Genomic DNA, 19,552 nt, shown 5'->3' with positions numbered 1-19,552 from the left:
GGCATGTGGGATCTTCCCGGACCGGGGCACGAACCCGTGTCCCCTGCATCGGCAGGGGGACTCTCAACCACTGTGCCACCAGGGAAGCCCTGGACATACAACTTTTAATATTGATTTTGTTTCCAGCAACCTTGCTAAACTATATTAGTAATTGTAGTAAATCATCCATAGGGTTGATTCTCTTGGGTTTCTCTACGTAAACAGTCATATCTTTTGAAGTAACGACCATATTTTCTTCCTTTGAGTTTAAATGCCTTTTCTTTCTTTTTCTGCCCTGCCTGTAAGCCCAGTGTGATATTGACTCGTCATGGCCGTGGGCTTCCAGCCATGCCCCTTGGCAAGTGAGGCTTTCTGGAAGGTTCTATATTAAGCTAAGGAAGTTCCCTTCTATCACGAATTTGCTAAACTTTGAGTTGATGCTGAATTTCATTTTTTTTTAATTTATTTTTGGCTGCGTTGAGTCTTCATTGCTGCACGCGGGCTTTCTCTAGTTGGCGGCAAGTGGGGGCTGCTCTTTGTTGCGGTGCACGGGCTTCTCATTGCGGTGGCTTCTCTTGTTGCGGAGCACGGGCTCAAAGCACGCGGGCTTCAGTAGTTGTGGCACGTGGGCTCAGTAGTTGTGGCTCACGGGCTCTAGGGCGCAGGCTCAGTAGTTGTGGCGCTCGGGCTTAGTTGCTCCGCGGCATGTGGGATCTTCCAGGACCAGGGCTCGAACCCGTGTCCTCTGCATTGGCAGGCAGATTCCTAACCACTGCACCACCAGGGAAGTCCCTAAATGTTCTCTTATCATCTAGTTCTGGTCAGGGTTTGGTTCTAAGATTATTCTGGTCCAGTAAACTAGTTGAGAAGTATTCTCTGCTTTCCTTTTCCGTGGACCAGTCCATGGAAGGTTGGAATGATGCAGCTCTTGGATATATGGTTGAACTACCAGTGAGACCCTGGGCTGGAGCTTCCTTGTTTTTTAACTACTGATTCAGATTCCTGTATGGTCATAGGAATGTTCATTCAGGTTTTATATCAGTTCTTGTCAATTTTTCTAGAATTTGTAGATTTCGTCTGCTTTCAAATTCATTGGCATAAAGTTTGTTCATTGTATCATCTTGATATCTTTTTGCTTTCTACAGTGTCAGCACTTCTGTCATTCCTAATACTGTCCATATGTTCCTTTTCTCTTTATCTCCTTCCCTCTGCTTTCTTTGGGTCATTTTGGTGTTTTCCTTCTAACTTCTGAGGTATATCCTCTTTACTAATAACACGAGCCTGTAAGGCTGAGGACTTCTCTCCGAGTGCTGCTTCAGCTGCACTTCACAAATTTTGATGGGCTGTTTTGGTGTTATCATTTGGTTCTAAATATCACCTGATTTCCATTGTTCCTTGTTTGACCAATGAATTATTTAGCGGTGACTTTCTTAATTTCCAGCTCTGCGGGGAGTTTTGTGTGGTTGGTTGGTTTTGCCCCTTCCTCAGTGACCTTGGTCTAAGGGGGATGTCGGGCCTTTGAGACCTGAGACTAGCCTGTGTCCACCACGTCTCTGCATAGATTTTCCTCCGTCATTTCACTTTCTCGATAGCTCTCGGACGATTTGAGAAGGTTCTTTACACTCTAGCCTAGGATTCGGTTGTTCTTGGGAGCTAGTTCAGACTAGTTCTTGGGAGCTAGTTCAGCTAGTTCAGACCAGCCATCTCTAGTAGGAAGGTCAGCCAGATGTGAACCCCACGCAGGATTTCACATTTCCCAGTAGCCACCTTAAGAAAGTGAAACAGAAACAGGTGAGATGAGTTTATTTGACCCAGCAGATCACAAATGTCAGCGTGCGACCAGGGAGGAAAGCTCTGTGCCGCCTTTTACCTGGCGCCCCCTGTGCGTTGCACCTGTCACACCGTCCAGGCTCAGAGCAGCCGCGGGGCTCGTGGTCACCGCGGGACAGTGCAGGTCCAGCGCCCTCTAGCCATCTCTCTGTGTGCAGCCTGGTGCTGGGCCCTCTCCACCCAAAGGTCCTTCCTGTCCCCTCTACCTGCCCCGACCCCCCTTATTCCCCAGGAGACCCCGAGGGGCAGCCCTGCATGGCCCCAGCGTCTCCATGTGTCTCTTTTTTATGTGTGCACCAGCGAGGGCGGGGCCACTGGGTTCAGGATCCTGTCACTGGCCAGGCCCAGGGCAGAGGGCCGTGTGGAAAGGAGGGAGGGAGGGAGGGAGGGAGGGAGGGAGAGCAGGCATTGGCCTGAGCCTGCCTTTTGCTCGGGGGTCTGCCCAGCACAAGGATGTGGTGCAGGGGTGCTCGGGCTGTTGCCTGCCTGTCTTCATGCCAGCCCCCAGGCTCCAGTGTGAGGGGCTTCTGGTCCCTTGGGGGCAGCGGGGAGCCAGGTGTGGGGCCAAGAATGGGGTCAATGCCCAGATCCTGCTCACAGAATGGGTACACGCCCCGTGGGGTCCTCGGCCGGCTCTGTCCTGGGTGCTGGGAGCAGAGCTAAGATCAGGGACTCTCGGGGCACGTGCCCGGGGAGAGGTTCTGGGGCCCAGGAGGAAGTGCTCTCGACGCTGTTGCCGTGTATTTCCAGTGGCTGTGCCGGTGGGCACCCTCGAGCTGCTCAGGCACCGGGGCTGGTTTTAAACTCCCCCCGGGTGGGTTTGACGGGGACTCTGCTTGCAGTGGTTCCCATCCGGGCCTGTCTCCAGCATATCGCCTGTCACCTGGCCCATGAGGCTTGCTGTACCTGGCTCTCTCCTGCTGGGTCGGGCCCCCTAAGCCAGCTGTTGGGTGTGGGGAAGAACAGGACCCCCTCCCCTAGAAGAGCCAGGCAAGAAGTGGGACACAGCCCGGCTGCGGAGTTGGGCCCTGCTGCCCCAGTCCTGGGGGCAGGAGGGCCGAGGAAAGGCAGGCCTTGGGCCTGGCGGGCAGAGCTGAGGCTGCCTGTTGCCCGAGCTGCTTGTAGGCCGCCCCCACGGGGTGTAATTAGCACCGTGACAGGTGTGGTGGATCAGGTGTGCAGCCGGCCTCCACCCGGGGCCCCCAGGCCTAGCGCCCCCACCCTGGTCCTCTGCCAGGATGGGTGGGCTGTGGTCAGGAGGAGGGGTTAGCGCCCTGGGAGTCGCCACCTCAGCCTGACAGGACCCTCAGTCCAGGCCCAGGGCTGGACTGGCTGGTGCCCTCGACCCTTGGGCCGCTCAGGGGCATTTTCTTGATGGGTGGGGTGTGGGCTGCGGGGCCACTCTGGCCCTCGGGCCTCAGGCCCCCAACAGGAAGCCTTTGGCCCAAGCCTCACCGGGCGGAGCAGGCAGGGCCACCCCAGTGGCGCAGAGGCCTCCACTGGCTCGCCCAGCCACGCCCCTTCTCCCCACAGTGCAAGAAGAAGCACACGCTGCTGTGTCCCGACTTCTCCCGCAGGGGTGTCTGCCCCCGGGGCGCCCAGTGCCAGCTGCTCCACCGCAACCAGAGGCGCCTCGGCCGGCGGGCAGCCACAGCCCCGGCCCCGGAGCCCAACATCACGCCCCCCAGGAGCAGGGCTTCCACCAGCCACGGGCCCAGGTGACGGGGACAGTGGGCGCTGCATGTGTAAGCACAGGGTGGGGGGTGGTCAGGAAGGAGCCCTCCACCCCGCCGCCACCCAGCTCTGTGGGCTCCAGACCCTAAAAGAAACCTCAGTCCAGAGTCGATCAAGTGACCTCGAGGCGTCCCAGCCACTGGTCCCCAGGCTGGGCGGAGCCAAGGGCATCCCTGGCCCAGACCAAGCCATGCAGGGCTGCCCAGCCGCCGCCCTGGGGAGGAAGGTCGGGGCTTCTCAGCTGCCCCCTCCAACTCCCCAGGAGAGGGGAGGGTCCCAGGTGATGCTCACGGCTGGGGCCCCTGTTGTGCTCACCCGCTGTGAGTGTGGGAGCCCGTGTGGATGAGGAAGGCTGCAGAAGGTGAGGACAGGGTCAGCGTGGCATTGCTGCAGGTCCTGTAGCGCCGCCAGCCTGTCCTTGGGCCGAGGGCCAGCCTTGAACTCGCATGGCGATGCCTGATGGCTGCCGGGGCGGGGCGGCGCCGGGAGCCTCGCCGCCGGGACAGGCAGTATACAGGTGGCCGGCCGGCCACCCACCCTCACGCCTCTGCTCCCCTTCATTTCCCGCAGGAAGTCCTTGGCCGCCCAGCGCCCCACCAGGCAGACGTCCAGCTGCCCCACCTCCGCGGCAGCCGGCTCGGCCTCCACCCCGCCTTCCCCACGGCTCTTAGCTGCAGCCTCAGCCTCCTCCTCCTCCGTCTCCTCCCCCCACTCCTCCTCCTCGCCCCCGTCCCCCTCCTCCCCCCCGTCCTCCCCCTCCCGCCTCTCCCCCTCCTCCCCCTCCACCTCCCTGCCCCTGGACCTGGAGGAGCTGTCCGTGCCGGAGGAGGCTGCCTCGGCGGGGACGGGCTCCGGCAGCCTCTGCAGGCTGCCCTCCTTCATCTCCCTGCAGTCCTCGCCAAGCCCAGGAGGCCAGCTCAGGGCCCCAACCCCCAGGAGCAGCCCCACCAAGGACTCAGGTAGGCAGCCCGCCTGCCAGAGCGCAGCCTGCACTCCTGCAGTGCCCGCCTCAGACCCACTGGGTCAGAATCTCTAGGCGGGGCCTGGATGGTTCCGGCGAGCTGGCGTGGGCTGGGCGCTGCTGTGCCCTGTCCCTGGCTTGGCAGGTGTGCACCTGCGGGGCCCTCGGGGGCAGGGCCGGCGAGGTGCGAGCACAGCAGCACCGCCTGCGCAGACCGTCCCAGCCGGGGGCTGATTTAATTAGAAAGCACGCATTTCTGTTAATTTGTTCTGGAAGATCACTGCAGGCTCCTGGAGAGAACAGATGTTCCCTCTCCCCCGATGAACATTTGGGGCTTGGTAAATGGCTCCACTCAGCCTTGTTTAGGAGAGAAAAGAGGATTTTATGGCTGCAAACGACCCTTTCTGTAAACATTTTACAGCTCTCTGCGCGTTTGAGTGACGATAAACCCCACGCAGCTCGGCGGGCTGCAAATTTGCGACCATACGGCTATCATTTTATTGTCATATTTCACGGTCATAGCGTTAATGGAAGACGCTTGCTGCAGCCTTTGCTAACAGCTCTGCTGAGCTCACTCACACGCCTGCTCACAGCCACCGCGTCCCAGACGCCAGGCTGCGGCCAGGCCCTCCACCTGCCCACCCGGCCTGGCTGGTCACCAGCTCCTTCCATCGGGAGGACACACTGGGGCATGGGGGGAGGGAGCAGACAGCCCGAGGCAGCCACCTTTGAAAATTCTTTTTTTTTTTTTTTTTAAAGTAAGATAAGGAGCCCTGCAACCAGCCCCAGAATCAGAGGAAGCAGGCAGGGTGGGTGAGAGGCTGCAGACCCCCACTGTCCTGGGGGCCCCCCTCAGCCTCCTTCCCTGCTCAGGCCTTGCTGACCTCCCGGGAGCTGGAAGGACAGGCAGAGCGGGGCTGAGGCCCTCGGGTAGAGGCCGGTGGAGTCTGCAGGCCGGGGGCCCTGGCTGGCTGGGCTGACCTCTAGGCACTGGCTTAGCTGAGCCGGTGACTGGGGTCCTCGGCCCTGAAGTGGGGTCCCAGGAGGAGAGGCGGGCTGGCAGGGGGCACGTGGACAGTGCCGTGCCGATGGGCAGCCACACAGAGGCGTCTGTAGTCAGCGGGGCTGCTGGCCTGGAGTGTTCACAGGAGGGGAGGGGCATTGGTGCCCAGTGAGCGTGGGCCACACAGGGCAGGAGCCTGCTCTGCTGTGGGAAGCCTCTACCACCGCGCCCCTCCCGCCCCGGCATGTCACCCTGCACAGGGGCCTCGGCCCCGCCCCTCACCCAGCAACTGCTCACACCCACCCTGGCTTTTCACGCCAGGGGCTCCGTCTGTCCAGGTGCGAGCCTGTGCTGTGTCTGCGTGCAGGCGGCCTGCACCTGGTGTTTATAGCTCAGCCTGGAGACTGCTGTGGCTCCCGGTGACCCACCCACTCCCCAGGGGCTACCCCACCTGGCAGGCCTCTGCTCCCCCACCCAGGGGAGCTTTCAGCCCCACAGGCCAGGCCTGCACCCTGCTAGACGCCGGACCCCAGGGAGGGCAGTGGGTGGTGGACTAGAGGACGATGGTGTCAAAGCCCCTCTCCCCATTTCTAGCGGTCCCTGACCCAGAAGCTTTGGGAGGGGGGGTATTCCTCCTGGCTGGGGGACTCCTGGTGCCTGACCTTTGCCCCTCTCGGAACAGGGAAATCGCTGCACATCAAACCCCGTCTGTGAGGGCCCAGGGAGCCGGCCCACGCCTACCTCAGCCCTTCATCCCTGGAGAGGAAGGAGACTCTGCCCGCCACCGCCCCAGAGGAGGGACCGCTTGCCACAGAGCGCCCCTGCAGGGGCTGCAGGGCCGTCGCTCAGCCCTCCTGGCTCTCAGCCCTGCGTGATCAGTGCCCAGGCCTCACCTCCCTCGGGCTGGGCTCCACCCACCTGCCCACCCCGGGTTCTTCAGCCTTGCCCCGAGGGGTGCCCGGCAGGGCTCACCCCCAGGCCGGTCCCCACTGTGGGTGTGGCAGCGGCCATGCAATGCGCGCCCCCCCCACCCCCACGCCGGTCCTCCCGCAGACCTCCTGCCCAGGGAGAGACTGCCGGGCAGGCCTCCCTGGCAGGTGTTTGTGTTCAGCAATAAAGGTTCTGTCCTGTGTCCTCGTGGCTGTCCTGACTGCCACCCCACCGCTGCCCGGCCTGCTGAGCATGGCTCAGGTGGATGCACACTGCCCAGAGGCCCCAGAGCGTCCCCAGGGGTGCCACCCCAGGGTGGCCTGGAGGCCTGAGATTGAGGGGAAGGTGAGGGGCAGGCCACAGACCCCCCTCCAGGGCCCCCCACTCATTCTCCACCTGCCCGCCTGGCCCTGGTGAGGTGGAGGCACAGCCCCTTCGTGCCTTCGGGCAGGAACGTGGGCCACTTCCCTGCCGCCCCTAGATGGCTCAGAGGGTTGGGGCAGCCTGTCCCCCACGGCTAGGCCAGTGTGATTTGTGGCTGGGAGAGACCCAGGAGGGGCCTGGCTGCATGTTGGATGCCACAGCCTGGGGCCAGAGGACCTGCCCCAAGCTGGCACCAGGCCTGGGACAGGGCGGCCCGAGGGAGGAGGCAGCGTCTCTGGTCCCTGGGCTTGGGGAGCCCTGGCGGAGAGCACGGGGGCCTCGGACAGGGCCTGGCCCCCTGCTGGATGCCACTGCCCAGGCTTAGAGGGGTGCATGGCCACTCAGGGTATTTACCCCTCACCCCCAGGAAGTGAGCTGTGCTCCCGCTGGTGAGCGTGTGCCAGCAGCCCCCTTCTGGGGCGGCCGCCCCGTGCCTGCATCTCTGTATCAGTTGGCGGCCGCCCCGGGATCTGCATCTCTGTATCAGTTGGCGGCCGCCCCGGGATCTGCATCTCTGTATCAGTTGGCGGCCGCCCCGGGATCTGCATCTCTGTATCAGTTGGCGGCCGCCCCGGGATCTGCATCTCTGTATCAGTTGGCGGCCGCCCCGGGATCTGCATCTCTGTATCAGTTGGCGGCCGCCCCGGGATCTGCATCTCTGTATCAGTTGGCGGCCACCCCGGGATCTACGTCACAAACCACCCCGTGTGCTGGGGACCTCTTGCTCCCCAGCCTGCAGCCTCACGCTTCTGCCAGGAGTCGGGTCAGCTGCACGGCCACTTGTCCTCCACCTGCTCCTTCTGGGCCCAGGTTGAAAGGGCAGCGCTGGCTGAAGGGTAAGAGGGCCACCCGTGTGGGTGCAGCTCGGGCCTCCGCCCACACTCCATCCTCGATGGCCCCTCGGCCCAGCCCCGGCACGGGAGGGATGGACACTCCACCCCGGGAGGCCAAGGTGAGGATCCGGGGGTCCTGCTCTCCACTAGTCCTTGTCTGTGTGATGGCACGTCCCTGTGGCAGCTCCAGAGGTGACAAGAACCACGGCCAGTTCGTGGCAAGGGTCCTGCCCAGCGTCAGCGTGCGGTGGCTGTTCAATCCAGCGGAGCAGGGGTCCTGTCGTCTCGCGCTGATCGCTGGGGCCTGACGTGTGCCAGTTCGGCAGGATGGTGGATTCTGGAGTCAGACCCAGCTGTGAAGAAAGGGCCCCCAGGGGTTTCCATGGTGGCGCAGCGGTTGAGAATCCGCCTGCCCGTTACACGGGTTCGAGCCCTGGTCCAGGAAGATCCCACATGCCGCGGAGCAACTAAGCCTGTGTGCCACAACTACTGAAGCCCGCGTGCCACAACTACTGAAGCCTGCACGCCTAGAGCCTGTGCTCCGCAACGAGAGAAGCCACCGCGATGAGAAGCCTGCGAACCGCAATGAAGAGTAGCCCCCGCTCGCCGCAACTAGAGAAAGCCCGCGCGCAGCAACGAAGACCCAACGCGGCCAAAAAAATTAATTAACTAACTAATTAATTAATTAATTATACAAAAGGGCCCCCAGCCCGTCAGGGAACTGAGTGGACCAGCTGTGGGCCAGCTAGCTTCCCCAGCCTGGCCCCGCGGGCAGATATTGGCAGAGCCCGTATCCTCATCCAGCCACCCCTCGGGTCTCTCGGTGGTGGCCTCGGCCCAGGGCCTTGGAGGAGCCATGTGGATTGGTGCGGCGGGGGCCAAGGATCCTGGGCTAAGTGATGACAAAGGGGAGACTGCAAGAGCCGGGGATGCAACCTGCCCCGCTGCCCGGCTCCTCCTCCTGGCCAGGACGGGCGATCCTCCCCAGGCTCCCTCTTGAAGCCCACAGTCAGCGCCACCACAGCAGGCAAACTTTCGATGATGGGAGGGCGGGGGATAAATCCTCCCTCCTCCACATGGGCAGATAGGAGACCACCGGGGACACAGCTGTTGGTCCCTCCTGTTCTGAGAGGCCGGCTCAGACCCTCACCTGCTCACTACCTCCCTGTACTTCGGTAAAAAAGGGTACACGCACCTGAGACTGCAAGGTGGGCACCAGCTGGACAGGAGGTGAGCAGGTGTCTCTATTGCGGGGGCTCCCGACAGACCAGTGGGCAGCTGGAGGCCCACCGCCTGCCTGGGACTGCCTGCTCTCCGGAGCCTACTCTCCCCAGCCGCTCTCTCTCCTCCACGTGCATACCTGTACCCTGGCCCCACTGACCACGGTACAGCCCACCACCCGGAAGCAGCCGGTCTGACAGCTGCAGGCCACCGTGGAAGGCTCAGGAAGGGCTGGGCACCCCGGGAAGAGGAGTTGCCCCACCAGCGGCTGCCCTGGGCCCGTGTCCTGGGGACCCTCCAGCCCCTGTGACCCCCTGAGGACCTTGTCAGCCTCAGGCTCAGCCTGGTCAGAGTCTCTGTTCCAAGGCAGGAGGAGGGGGCAGTGGTCACTCTGGGCTCCTCGTGCTAAGGGGCAGGCCAACTGGGCGCCCCGAGGTTGAAGGCGCGGGTTGCCGCCCCACTGCCCTGCACCAGCCCCGACTGCGTGAGGGCTGTGGAGCCCAGGCAGGGCCTCCTGGAGCCTTTCTTGCCTTGTCAGGAGCCCACTGCCCTCTTCAGGCCTGTCCACCTCCCGCCCGCTACCCTGTGAACTGCCCTTTGCTCTAGTGAGGCAGGTCGTGCAGCCTCTCAGATGATGGCCCCAAGGACAGGGAGCCGTGGCGGGCAGGCCCTCTAGGTGAGGCCTGAGGTCAGGTGACCCGCAGGTGGCATGGGCCTGGGCCACCACACGAGGGTCCTCAGAATCTGGGCCCCTAGCCCCAGGGGAGGCGAGGCATCCGAGGTGGGGGGTGCACTGGGGAGGCCTGGGGGCCGCGAACGCGGCTCCCACGTGGAGTCCGGAGGAGGTGCTGCCTGGGCACGGCCCGGCCTCTCCTGGGGGCTGGGAGGAGTTGGAAGGGGGCGTGTGTGGCGCTCCAGCGGCCTGAGCCCTTCCCCAGGGAGGCCCTGCCTACCCCGCAGAGTACGCCTCACTGAGCACCGATGAGGCCCTGGGTGGGGAGAGCACCCGCAGCGCTCTGAGCTCAGGAAGAAATCCCCGGGGGGAGGGAGTGGGGCTGAGCAGAGGCCTTCAGCTGCGCCCTGCCCCAGGCCGAGTGGCACCTCTGGCCCCGGCCTGGAGAGCCTAGGCCGGCTGTTCGGGGACGGGAGTCTTGGGGCTTCACCTTGTGAATTCTATGAGGCAGCTCGGTAGGGGCCGTGGGGACCCTGCAGCGCCGCACTTTGTGATGGAGCGTTTGACCCTTGCAACAGGACTTGCCCAGAGCCCAGGGCGCTGAGCTGGGACTTTGACGCAGCACTGCCCATGGGCGGTCCTGTGGTCCCCAGAGGTGGCGCCACAGGCGCCTGACCACCCCCCAACATCAGGCCAAGCCCCCTCGACCCTTCCCTTTCTCGCCTGCTGTGGTGGCCCCTCCACATCGGGTGGGCGGGGCTCCTCCAGAGGCTCTCCTCGCTGGCCTGGCCACCTTGGGGCAGTCATGGGGTGCAGGGAGCCAGGGCGGCCTCCAGCTCCCTGAGCCCGGGGCCTTGGTCCCTCAGACTCTGAGAAATGGTCCTGACAACCTGAGGGAACTTGGGGGTCTCTTTCCCCAGAGGAACCTCCAGACTAGAGAGACAGAGAGCGAGACACACACACGCACGCACGCACGCACGCACCCCCGACCTTGAGACCCTGGCCCGCGGGCCTCCTGACGATGGCGCTGAGACAATAAAGATGCCGTTTGATGCTGGACTTGCGGTGATTTCCTGCACAGCAGTGGGAAACAGATAATTTACTTACTATTTTATGGTTTACTTCCTGCTCTCTCATCCCCACGCTGGTAGACTATTTGCCAAAGATGCTGTGCCAGTGTAGTGTTTTTCCTCTACGTGACCTGTAGGAGACTGTGTCTGTGCCCCCCTGGGATGTGGGCTGAGCACTGCCGCACCTCACAAAAATGCCAGGCATGTCCGCCAGGCTCTCGGACACTCCCTCTGGGAACCAGCCACCATGCTGCGAGGAAGCCCAACCAGTCAGCTGCCGTGCGGAGGCGCCAGTCCAGCTACAGCCCCCGTTATCTGCCAGCTGTCAGCTGTCCAGTCGCTCTAGCCTTCAAGTCCTCCCAGCTGTCGGGGTCAGAGAGAAACATCCACTGCAGAGCCCATGAGCACAGTATTGGCTGCATCACGCTTCCCACACAACAGGGCCACCTCCCTGGTGAAAGGCAGTGGACATTGCCCTCGGGCAGGCAGCCTGGCGCACAGAACGTGCTCAGTAAAGACTCGGGCAGTTTAATGACGAGCCCCACGGGGCTCCCTGTGGAGTTCCATGGGTTCAGGTGCTGATTGTTTGGTGGGTGTGAGAGGCCCCCAGAGGACGTGGTGGTGGTGGATGGAAAGAAAGTGATCCTTTTCTGGGCAACGTGGAATTGGCGTGATCTCTCCCAGCCTCCGCCGTCCAGGGAGCTGAGAAGACAGCCACGGCCAGGGCACACAGCACACCTGTATGCTGTTTCTGTGGCCTTCTACCAGCCATTCCTGGCAGACAGGATGGACCCTGGTCCCTCGCGGCCTCTGCTCCCCAGACTCTGCTGTGAGCGCCTCCTTGAACTTGCCCCACCCCAGGCCAGCAAGTGGCAAAGAGGAGTTTGAAGAGAAAGGAGCCAGCCTGGAGACCACCACCTGAGTCAGGAAGGGGCGGCACCTTCCCTGGGCTGGGAGAGCCTGTCTTGCCCACTGTGCAGGGCGCTGGGTGGTCGGCGAGCCCTCCAAAGCCTGCATACGGGGACTCTCGGCCCCTTTCCCACCTGCCCAGCTGTGACTAACAAGAGAGACGAAAGCTCAGCTGAGACCATGCAGAGTCAGGGAGCAGACTGAGGGCTCCCCAGGCTTGGGGACCGCCAGGAGCTGAGGCCAGGCCTGCTGGCCCAGACCTTCTAGAAAGCCAGTCCGACCCCGAGGCAAAGTCCAGGACCAGGGAGCTTACCGGGTGCCTAAGCCCGTCAGGGACATGGGTACCCTACTTGGTCCCGGGCTGCCCCGAAGGCCCCCGTGCCTCTCCCCAGTTCTGAATGCAGTCTCTGCAGCAGGCCTTGCACTGGGTCCCCTCCCCCAGTGGAGGGAGTGAATGAACGACCCGTGTGTGTGACTGAGTGAGGGGCTGGCTGGCTCTGGGCTGGGGCAGGGCCCAGCATCCTTGAGCATCACATTTTGGGGCTGGATGTGGCGGGAACTGTCCCTGACTTGGTGTGGCTGAGCAGAGGACTCGAGGAGGTTCAGGGTGGGCTTGGGAGGGGCCTTACTGCATGTCTCAGGACAAGACGAGACGACTGGGCGGGACTGGGGGTGCCACAGAGCCCAGGCACGGCTGTAGGTCAGTGCCCCTCGGCCTGAGGCCAGGAGCTGTGAGGAGGGCCCCCATGTGCACAAGCCTGGCTCCACCCAGCACCCTTCTGAGCTTGGGACCAAACCCGTAGCTGGTCCAGCGGCCTGGCTGGAGCCACAGTGTGAGGGGCAGAGGCCAGGTGTCCAGACCCAGCAGCCCAATGCAGACGCGCTCTCCCCCTCAGACAGGCAGACGTGCCACCAGCTCGCCATCGCCCCTCTGAGCTGTGGCCTCCCTCTGAACGCCGAGGGCTTTAAAGGGAGCCCCAAACCTGGCAACGCATCTGGCCTAGAGCCCAGACCCCCCGCCTGGGGCCTGTGTTCTGCCACTTGCTGGGCCATCCCTGTGGGACGGGTCCTTGTTCTCCGCATGGCCCTGCCTCACAGCCCAGCCCCACCCAGAGGGATGTGGGGGAAAGGAGGAAGGGGCAAGAGGTGCCCACTGTGCAGATGGGGCCGGGTCACCCCCATGACATCTTAAGAGGTGCGGTTTCACTCCCCATTGTATGACACTTTTCTTACTATAAAATATTATTCATGCCAGGAACAAGGTAAAAACCCTGGGGGATAAATGCCCCCAGCACGTGGCTAGGCTGCCCCTGGTGACGTCTTGCCCACAGTCCCTCCAGACTTTTGCTTCTATGCGCATAGATGGTTGCATTTAAGACTGAGTTTTTAAATTATAAAAGTCACATAATAGTATAGAGAATTGGGGGCCTCTCTGGGTCATGCCCTCCCATCTCAGCTGACCCTGGAGGGCCGTGGCAGGGACCGCCCCCTGCTCTGGGCGCACCCACTGCTCCACAGTTCTTTACCTAGTCACCACGCCCTGGGCAATAGGTGCACCTCCGCTCCCTGAGCCCAGCCCTCCCGGTTTCTCCTCGCACTGGAGGCTCCCCACCTCCGCCGCCCCAATCCCCGCCCCCGCCCAGCTCTGCGCCACAACCCTGCCAAGAGGCCAGACCCGGGCAGGTGGGCAGCTGGAGCCCGGACGCCTAATGCGGAGCGGGCCTGGCGGCCCTCTGGCCCTGAGCGCCCCTCCCACCCCGGGTCCCTCCAACCAACCCCTGAGCCCCAGGCCTCACCCGTCCCGCGGCTCAGGCCCCGGTACTAGGGTCCCTGGCGCCCCCACTTCGCCGGCCTGCGCGCGACTCCCTCCCCACCTGCGCCGCACACCCTTGGAGTCGGGCGTCCCGCGGTGGATCCCGCCGCACGGAGGTGCCAGCAACTTTGTTGACTAAATTCCTGAACCCGCCTGAACCGCGGAGCTAAAAATAACCGGCGCTCCCGCGCAGCGCCCGGCCAGGCCGCGCAGTGTCACCTGTGTCGGGAGACCGGAATGTCCCGGCCCCACCACGCTAGCGGGGCTGGACGCGGGCTCCCGGCCGGCCGGAAAAAAACCTGGGAAGAGGCTGCTGGGTCACGGCCAGCTGGACTGCAGGGGAAGGAGGCACCGAGGAGCACCCCCTGCTCCCCGAGACTCTGGACGCCCCGTCGCGGACGCGAGGCCTCGGAGGCCTCGGGCCCGGTCCCGCGCCCCCCGCGCGCCCCGCGCCCTCTGCCCGTGCAGTCCCCCGAGGCGGCCACCAGAGGGCCCTGCCCCTCCTCTCCCTGGCGGCGGGTCACCACCCCTTCCCACAGCTGTTCCCCGCAGGAGATTGACAGCTGGGCTCCGGGTTGCCATGGGGATAGGCAAATGAGAGCGACGGGTCTGGGGCTCCGATTGGCCCGGAGGCGCGTACCCCTCCCATAAAGGCGGGCCCAGGCGCCCGGCACTATAAGGGGGAGCGCACAGCTCGGCGCTCGGCGGTGGAGGCGGGGCCGGGCTGTACGCGGGCGGAGCGAGGGGAACCCGAGCAGCCGGAGGCGGTGGCCGCACCGCCACCCGCCGGGCCACCGCCCGGCCGCCGGCTCGGGAACAGGGGGCCGCGGCCGGCCTGCACCCGCCGGGGAGCGACCCAGGGCTGCCCGGCGGCGTCCCCGGTGGCCACCCCCGAGTTGGCTGCATGAAACTTTTCTCCGCGAGCTTCAGCTAGGAGCCCGCGCCTCTCGCCGCCGCCCCCGCAGGGACCCGCCGCCAGTGGGGAGCGAAGGGGGGGGAGAGGCCCGTGGCTCCCCCCCCGGCCTCCTGTTGGGGCTCAGCCGGTTGAGGCGGCGGGCCCCCCGGGCAATGGCCGCGGAGCTGGCGATGGGCGCTGAGCTGCCCAGCAGCCCGCTGGCCATCGAGTACGTCAATGACTTCGACCTGATGAAGTTCGAGGTGAAGAAGGAGCCACCCGAGGCCGAGCGCTTCTGCCACCGTCTGCCGCCCGGCTCGCTATCCTCGACGCCGCTCAGCACGCCCTGCTCCTCCGTGCCCTCCTCGCCCAGCTTCTGCGCGCCCAGCCCGGGCACCGGCGGCGGCACGGGGGGCGGCGGCGGCGCGGCGCAGACCGGGGCTGCCCCGGGGCCGGCAAGCGGGGGCCCCGGCGCCGTCGGGGGCGCCTCGGGGAAGCCGGCGCTGGAGGATCTGTACTGGATGAGCGGCTACCAGCACCACCTGAACCCCGAGGCGCTCAACCTGACGCCTGAGGACGCGGTGGAGGCGCTCATCGGCAGCGGCCACCACACCGGGCACCACGGTGCGCACCACCACCCAGAGGCCGCCGCGGCCTACGAGGCCTTCCGGGGCCAGGGCTATGCGGGCGGCGGCGGCGGCGCGGACGACATGGGCGCCGGCCACCATCACGGCACGCACCACGCCGCCCACCACCATCACCACCACCACCACCACGGCGGCGCGGGCCATGGCGGCGGCGGCACGGGCCACCACGTGCGCCTGGAGGAGCGCTTCTCCGACGACCAGCTGGTGTCCATGTCCGTGCGCGAGCTAAACAGGCAGCTCCGCGGCTTCAGCAAGGAGGAGGTCATCCGGCTGAAGCAGAAGCGGCGCACGCTCAAGAACCGCGGCTACGCTCAGTCGTGCCGCTTCAAGCGGGTGCAGCAGCGGCACATTCTGGAGAGCGAGAAGTGCCAGCTCCAGAGCCAGGTGGAGCAGCTGAAGCTGGAGGTGGGGCGCCTGGCCAAGGAGCGGGACCTGTACAAGGAGAAATACGAGAAGCTGGCCGGCCGGGGCGGCCCCGGGGGCGCGGGCGGAGCCGGCTTCCCGCGGGAGTCCTCGCCGGGAGTCGGGGCCAAGGGCGCTTCCGACTTCTTCCTGTGAGCACCGGACCCCGAGCCCGCGCCGCCGCCGAGACGAGGCTCGCGCGGGCGGCCCGGGGCCTCGGCTCGGACCCCGCGGCCCAGGGCGAGGACGCATGGCCGGGCCGAGGCGCCCGCCGCGCGTGGGCCGCCGCGTTAACGCCACCGCCTTCCGGCCGGGCCGGCCCCGCGAGCCCCGCTGCGAGGTCTGCAGGCCCCAGGCTGGAAGCCCTTTCCCGCGGCGCGGCCTCCTCGCTCCCGGCCCGCGCACCTTACCGGGTGGCCGTCCTGACGCTGCCACGACTCCTCTGCTCGGAGCGCGGCGATTCCCGGGAGAGTTGGGCCGGGTCGAAGTCCTTCCTGGCGTCCGCTTGTACATACGTGAGATGCGGTTCTGCGCCCGACCTCACCCGGACCGCCGCGAGGGCCTCCGCCGCCGCCCCGCGCTCCTTCGTTTACTTCCTTTTGGCCTCCCTACCCTGCCCTTTTCTACTCCTTTTTAAAGCGGTCTTATTTTCGAAGTATTTATATTTATTTTGTTCGGTGATTAGAAAAGAAAACCTTAGAGGAAGCTCCCTGCTTCCCGGCCGGGGTTGCCCTCGGACGTCGCGTGTCCCAGCATGTGTCGCTCGCTCGGAGGGGCCTGGCCCCTGCCTGCCCTCCTGCCTGCCTGCCCCCCACCCTGCCACTGGCGTCCCGTAGAGATTGAAGCCGAGGAACATTATCCATGCTGTGTTCAGTCCTGCTGCCCTACTGTGCTCCACGGGGGGAGGGGGGTGGGAGCTGGCCCAGACTCCCGAGCTGCTATTTCTCTATGCACCAGATCGTATTTATGACTCCCGGGAAAATATATCTTATTTTAACCCTCAAGAGAAGTGAAAGAAAAAAAGTAATGCACAGTATTTCTAGCAGAAAAACAATTTTTTTAAAGAGGAGGTTTCGCCTGAATCTCCTGGCATGGGGGCGGGTGGAGAAAGTGTTTTTATTTTAATTTAAAATGTGTTTCGTTTTTTGTGGATTCTTCTTTTAAGAGCTGATCACTTTTTGGAGTAGCCGGAAGAGGGGGTGGGGAGGCCAGTGCTCCGGCCCCTGCAGGCCCCCGGCCCCGGACCGCAGCCCATCCTGCACTCCTTCAGCGCCTGCTTCTGCTGGGCGCAGGAGACTCCAATTCGTTGCAAGTTTCGTTGTGTTGTTGTATTCGTTGGGTTCTTTTTCCTTTTGCTACGAAACTGAAGAAAGAAAAACACACACAAAATAAATCGGTTTAGATCCAAAAACCACTGGAGCCTGGCTGTTTTTTCTGTGGCTTTCATTTTTGCCATATTTTTTCCTGAATAGAAAGAAAAGGAGGTCCCTGAACTGGGCCCTGCCTTAGCTCTGGGTGACCCGCCTGGGCCGACAGGGAGAGACTGACCAGAGTTGTTAAAAAAGGCTGCTGTCAGGGCCCGACCCGCAGGCACCTGCCCTGCCGCCCCTGGGCTGCCCCACTGGGAGGAGGGCCGCACAGGGCGGCCCCGGCCCCCACTAAGGTAGGACGCGGCCCGGTGCGTGAGGCCGTCCTTGGGGGTGACCCCACACACAGCGCCGATGCGTCCTGGTGGCAAGCGCTGTCCTCAGCTCTTCTGAGCCTGCGGTCTCCCACCTGAAGGGCCGAGGCCTGGACTGCAAGGGCACCAGGGAGGGCGGCACCTCTGGGAACTTCACGCTAAGAGAGCTGGGGCCACCGTAAGATACTTGACTGTTACCTCTGTTCACAACGGGAGGGGGATGGAGTCCGGTGAAGTCTACGGTTTGCACATTTGGAGAAGAGCTTGCCACGGAACTTGCCAAGGCTCCCTGCTTTTCTGTCTGGGGACAGCAGGGCTCCTCCTCGGGGCTGGGACAGCTGCAGGTCCCGCGAGGATGTCGCCTGAGTTTGTTTTAGTGCCTCTGTCTGCAAGACAGAGAAAAGCCGGGGGCTGCCCCCTCCCTCTTTGCCTTAGAATGAAACTTAGAACTGAGAGGTTGGGTCTCCGTGAGGGTTTGAGCAAAATCCCCAAACCCAGGGGCTGAGTCCTCCAAATCCCAGGGAGGGGAGCAAGCTGCCCTCTCCGCGGGCAGAAACGCTGATGCAGAGAAGTAGAAGTGTGGGCGTGGGGGAGCGAGTTAAGGGGAGCAGTTGGGGAGACTGCAGCGTGGCGAGGGGGAGGGGAGCACGTGGCGGGTCCCAGCCAACCTCAGGACGCCCCGCGGATCAGACTCTTGCCGACGACGACGAGGGGCCCAGAGTCTGGGTGCGTGCGAGGGCCGGTCCTCTGGCTGGTTTTGATGAGGGCACCTTAGTTTCCACTGCTGCCGCCTGAGGGGCCATTGGAGAGCCATCCTCCGGGCAGAGAAAGCGGATGGAGGGCTGAGGGCCGGGCAGCCTGACGGTCGGTCTTCTTTTGCGGGGAGGGGTTGGTGGGCAGGAAGCCGCGCTCATCCCTCTCCCTCCAGCACCCCAGGCCTCTCAGAGCCCAGTACTCGGGGCCTGGACCGGGCAGTGGGGCTGGGGTGGGGCGGGGAGGCTCGGGAAGTACCCCCGCCCCCGCGCCCCAGTTCTTGGGTTCCTCTGCAGGGCGGGCCTGAGCGAGGGGCTGAGCGCTGGGTTTGGTTTCACTTTCCTCTTGTATTTTCTTTTGCTTTTTCCTGCCTGCTTCCCTCTTCCTTTTTCCTTCCTTTCTTCCCCCACCTCTTCTTTCCTCTGGTTTTCCCTCTAGGAGAAGATGGAGAAGACAAATGAACACGGAGGACAGGGAAATTATCGGGGGAGGCAGGAGGAGCGCTTATTTTTGTGTTTAGAGGCAGACCTTTTCCAAAAAGCTTTCAGGGGATCCACGAACTCCTGCAGGAAAGCAGCCAGCCTGTGGAAAGCATCTCTGAGCCCCTGGAGCACCTCTGAGTCCTCCAGGAGTGCAGAGATTAGGCCCTCTACCTGCTCCCTCCTCCTAGCCGGGCGCCGTCAGGCAGGTGCTGGGGGCGGAGCTTCTGCCCACGGGGGAGGTGCTGCTGCAGCCAGGGGCGGGGCGGGGCCCAGGGGTGGGGGCGGGAGAGGGAGGTGCCTGGTGGAGCCACTCCACCTCACTGGGCCTGGGGCCGCGAGAGCAGGGGGACCTCGGGCGTGTGACAGCCAGTGCTCAGGTGTGTCTCTATCTGCCTGTATGAGTGTGATGGGACTTGTGTCCCTGTAGGTGTGGGGAGGGCAGTGGCAGCACCGAGATCCCTGGAGCCACCTGGACGGGTCTGAGAGGGAGCTGGCGGGGCAGCGAGGGCCCCCGCCTGGGGTAGGGGCGACTGCAGTGTCCAGGCTGCAGGACAAGCCTCCACTCAACGCCCAGGTCCCTGGGCTGCTGTGCCCGCCTGGATGTTCAGGGGGCCGTAGTGGTACCCTTGCCTTGGTCACTCCTGGCAGGGCCCATCCCAGAGCCTCGCACCCTGTCAGCTCACACCTCCGTCCTCTGCCCTCCGGGAGGGGGCTCCCCAGAACCAGCATACAGGCAGAATCTGCACCTACCGGCCTTGGGGCCCCAAGCATCCTGGCCACCCCCTGCCCCTGCCCCTGCCTCTGGGGGGATCCATTCTTCATTCCTTTGTTACTTCATTCAGTTGGAGTCCCAACTCTGTGCCAGGCCCAGTGGGGACCACAGCAGGGACCAAAATGACAGCCCTCACCTGGCATTCCAAGGGAGAGAGACAATCACCCACACACAGCCGCGGCTGAGTGCCTGGAGGAAAGGACGGGGTGGCGGCTCGGGGTAGGGTGGTCTAGGACATTAGAGCAGATTTGGGGCAGCCTGGAAGACAGCATGAGGACGTCGTGTTCCCAGAGGGCCCAGGAGTCGCCCTCCGGAGGCCTGGGGGCTGAGTGAGCGGACTGTGACCCGTGGCCCTGGAGAGGACAGGGCAGCACACACGCACCGGACACGCACACACGCATCACACTCGACATACGCAGGTCCACGTGGAGATGGCAGTGCAGCTGCGGCTCCCACACGCGCACTCAGTGCACTCCACACACTCCCCTGCATGGCTGCCCCGCTGCGGACGGTGGGTGGCCGGACGGAGTCCCTCTCCCCC

At 63.9% G+C, this 19,552-nt stretch overlaps 2 protein-coding genes across 3 annotated transcripts in view; both read left to right on the top strand.

Moving 5' to 3' along the window:
- ZC3H3 (zinc finger CCCH-type containing 3) overlaps positions 1 to 6,362 on the top strand; it is a 79,644-nt gene extending 73,282 nt beyond the window's left edge. For both annotated transcript variants that reach the window (XM_032610056.1, XM_032610057.1), the window contains exons 10-12: positions 3,343 to 3,527; positions 4,114 to 4,502; positions 6,190 to 6,362. In XM_032610056.1, the coding sequence (XP_032465947.1) occupies positions 3,343 to 3,527; positions 4,114 to 4,502; positions 6,190 to 6,221 (606 nt within the window). In that variant the 3' untranslated portion in view covers positions 6,222 to 6,362. The remainder of the gene's footprint in view (positions 1 to 3,342; positions 3,528 to 4,113; positions 4,503 to 6,189) is intronic.
- Positions 6,363 to 14,102: 7,740 nt separating this feature from the next.
- MAFA (MAF bZIP transcription factor A) lies at positions 14,103 to 16,719 on the top strand. Its single transcript, XM_032610084.1, has one exon. The coding sequence runs from the start codon at positions 14,448 to 14,450 to the stop codon at positions 15,477 to 15,479; it is 1,032 nt and encodes a 343-aa protein (XP_032465975.1). The 5' UTR covers positions 14,103 to 14,447; the 3' UTR covers positions 15,480 to 16,719.
- Positions 16,720 to 19,552: the final 2,833 nt, after the last annotated feature.

Source organism: Phocoena sinus, chromosome 17, assembly GCF_008692025.1.
Source record: "Phocoena sinus isolate mPhoSin1 chromosome 17, mPhoSin1.pri, whole genome shotgun sequence".
Classification (NCBI taxonomy): domain Eukaryota; kingdom Metazoa; phylum Chordata; class Mammalia; order Artiodactyla; family Phocoenidae; genus Phocoena; species Phocoena sinus.
This window is presented reverse-complemented; position numbering and strand designations above follow the sequence as displayed.

Coding starts and splice junctions, on each gene's coding strand:
- MAFA (XM_032610084.1), top strand. CDS start 14,448: ATGGCCGCGGAGCTGGCGATGGGCGCTGAGCTGCCCAGCAGCCCGCTG.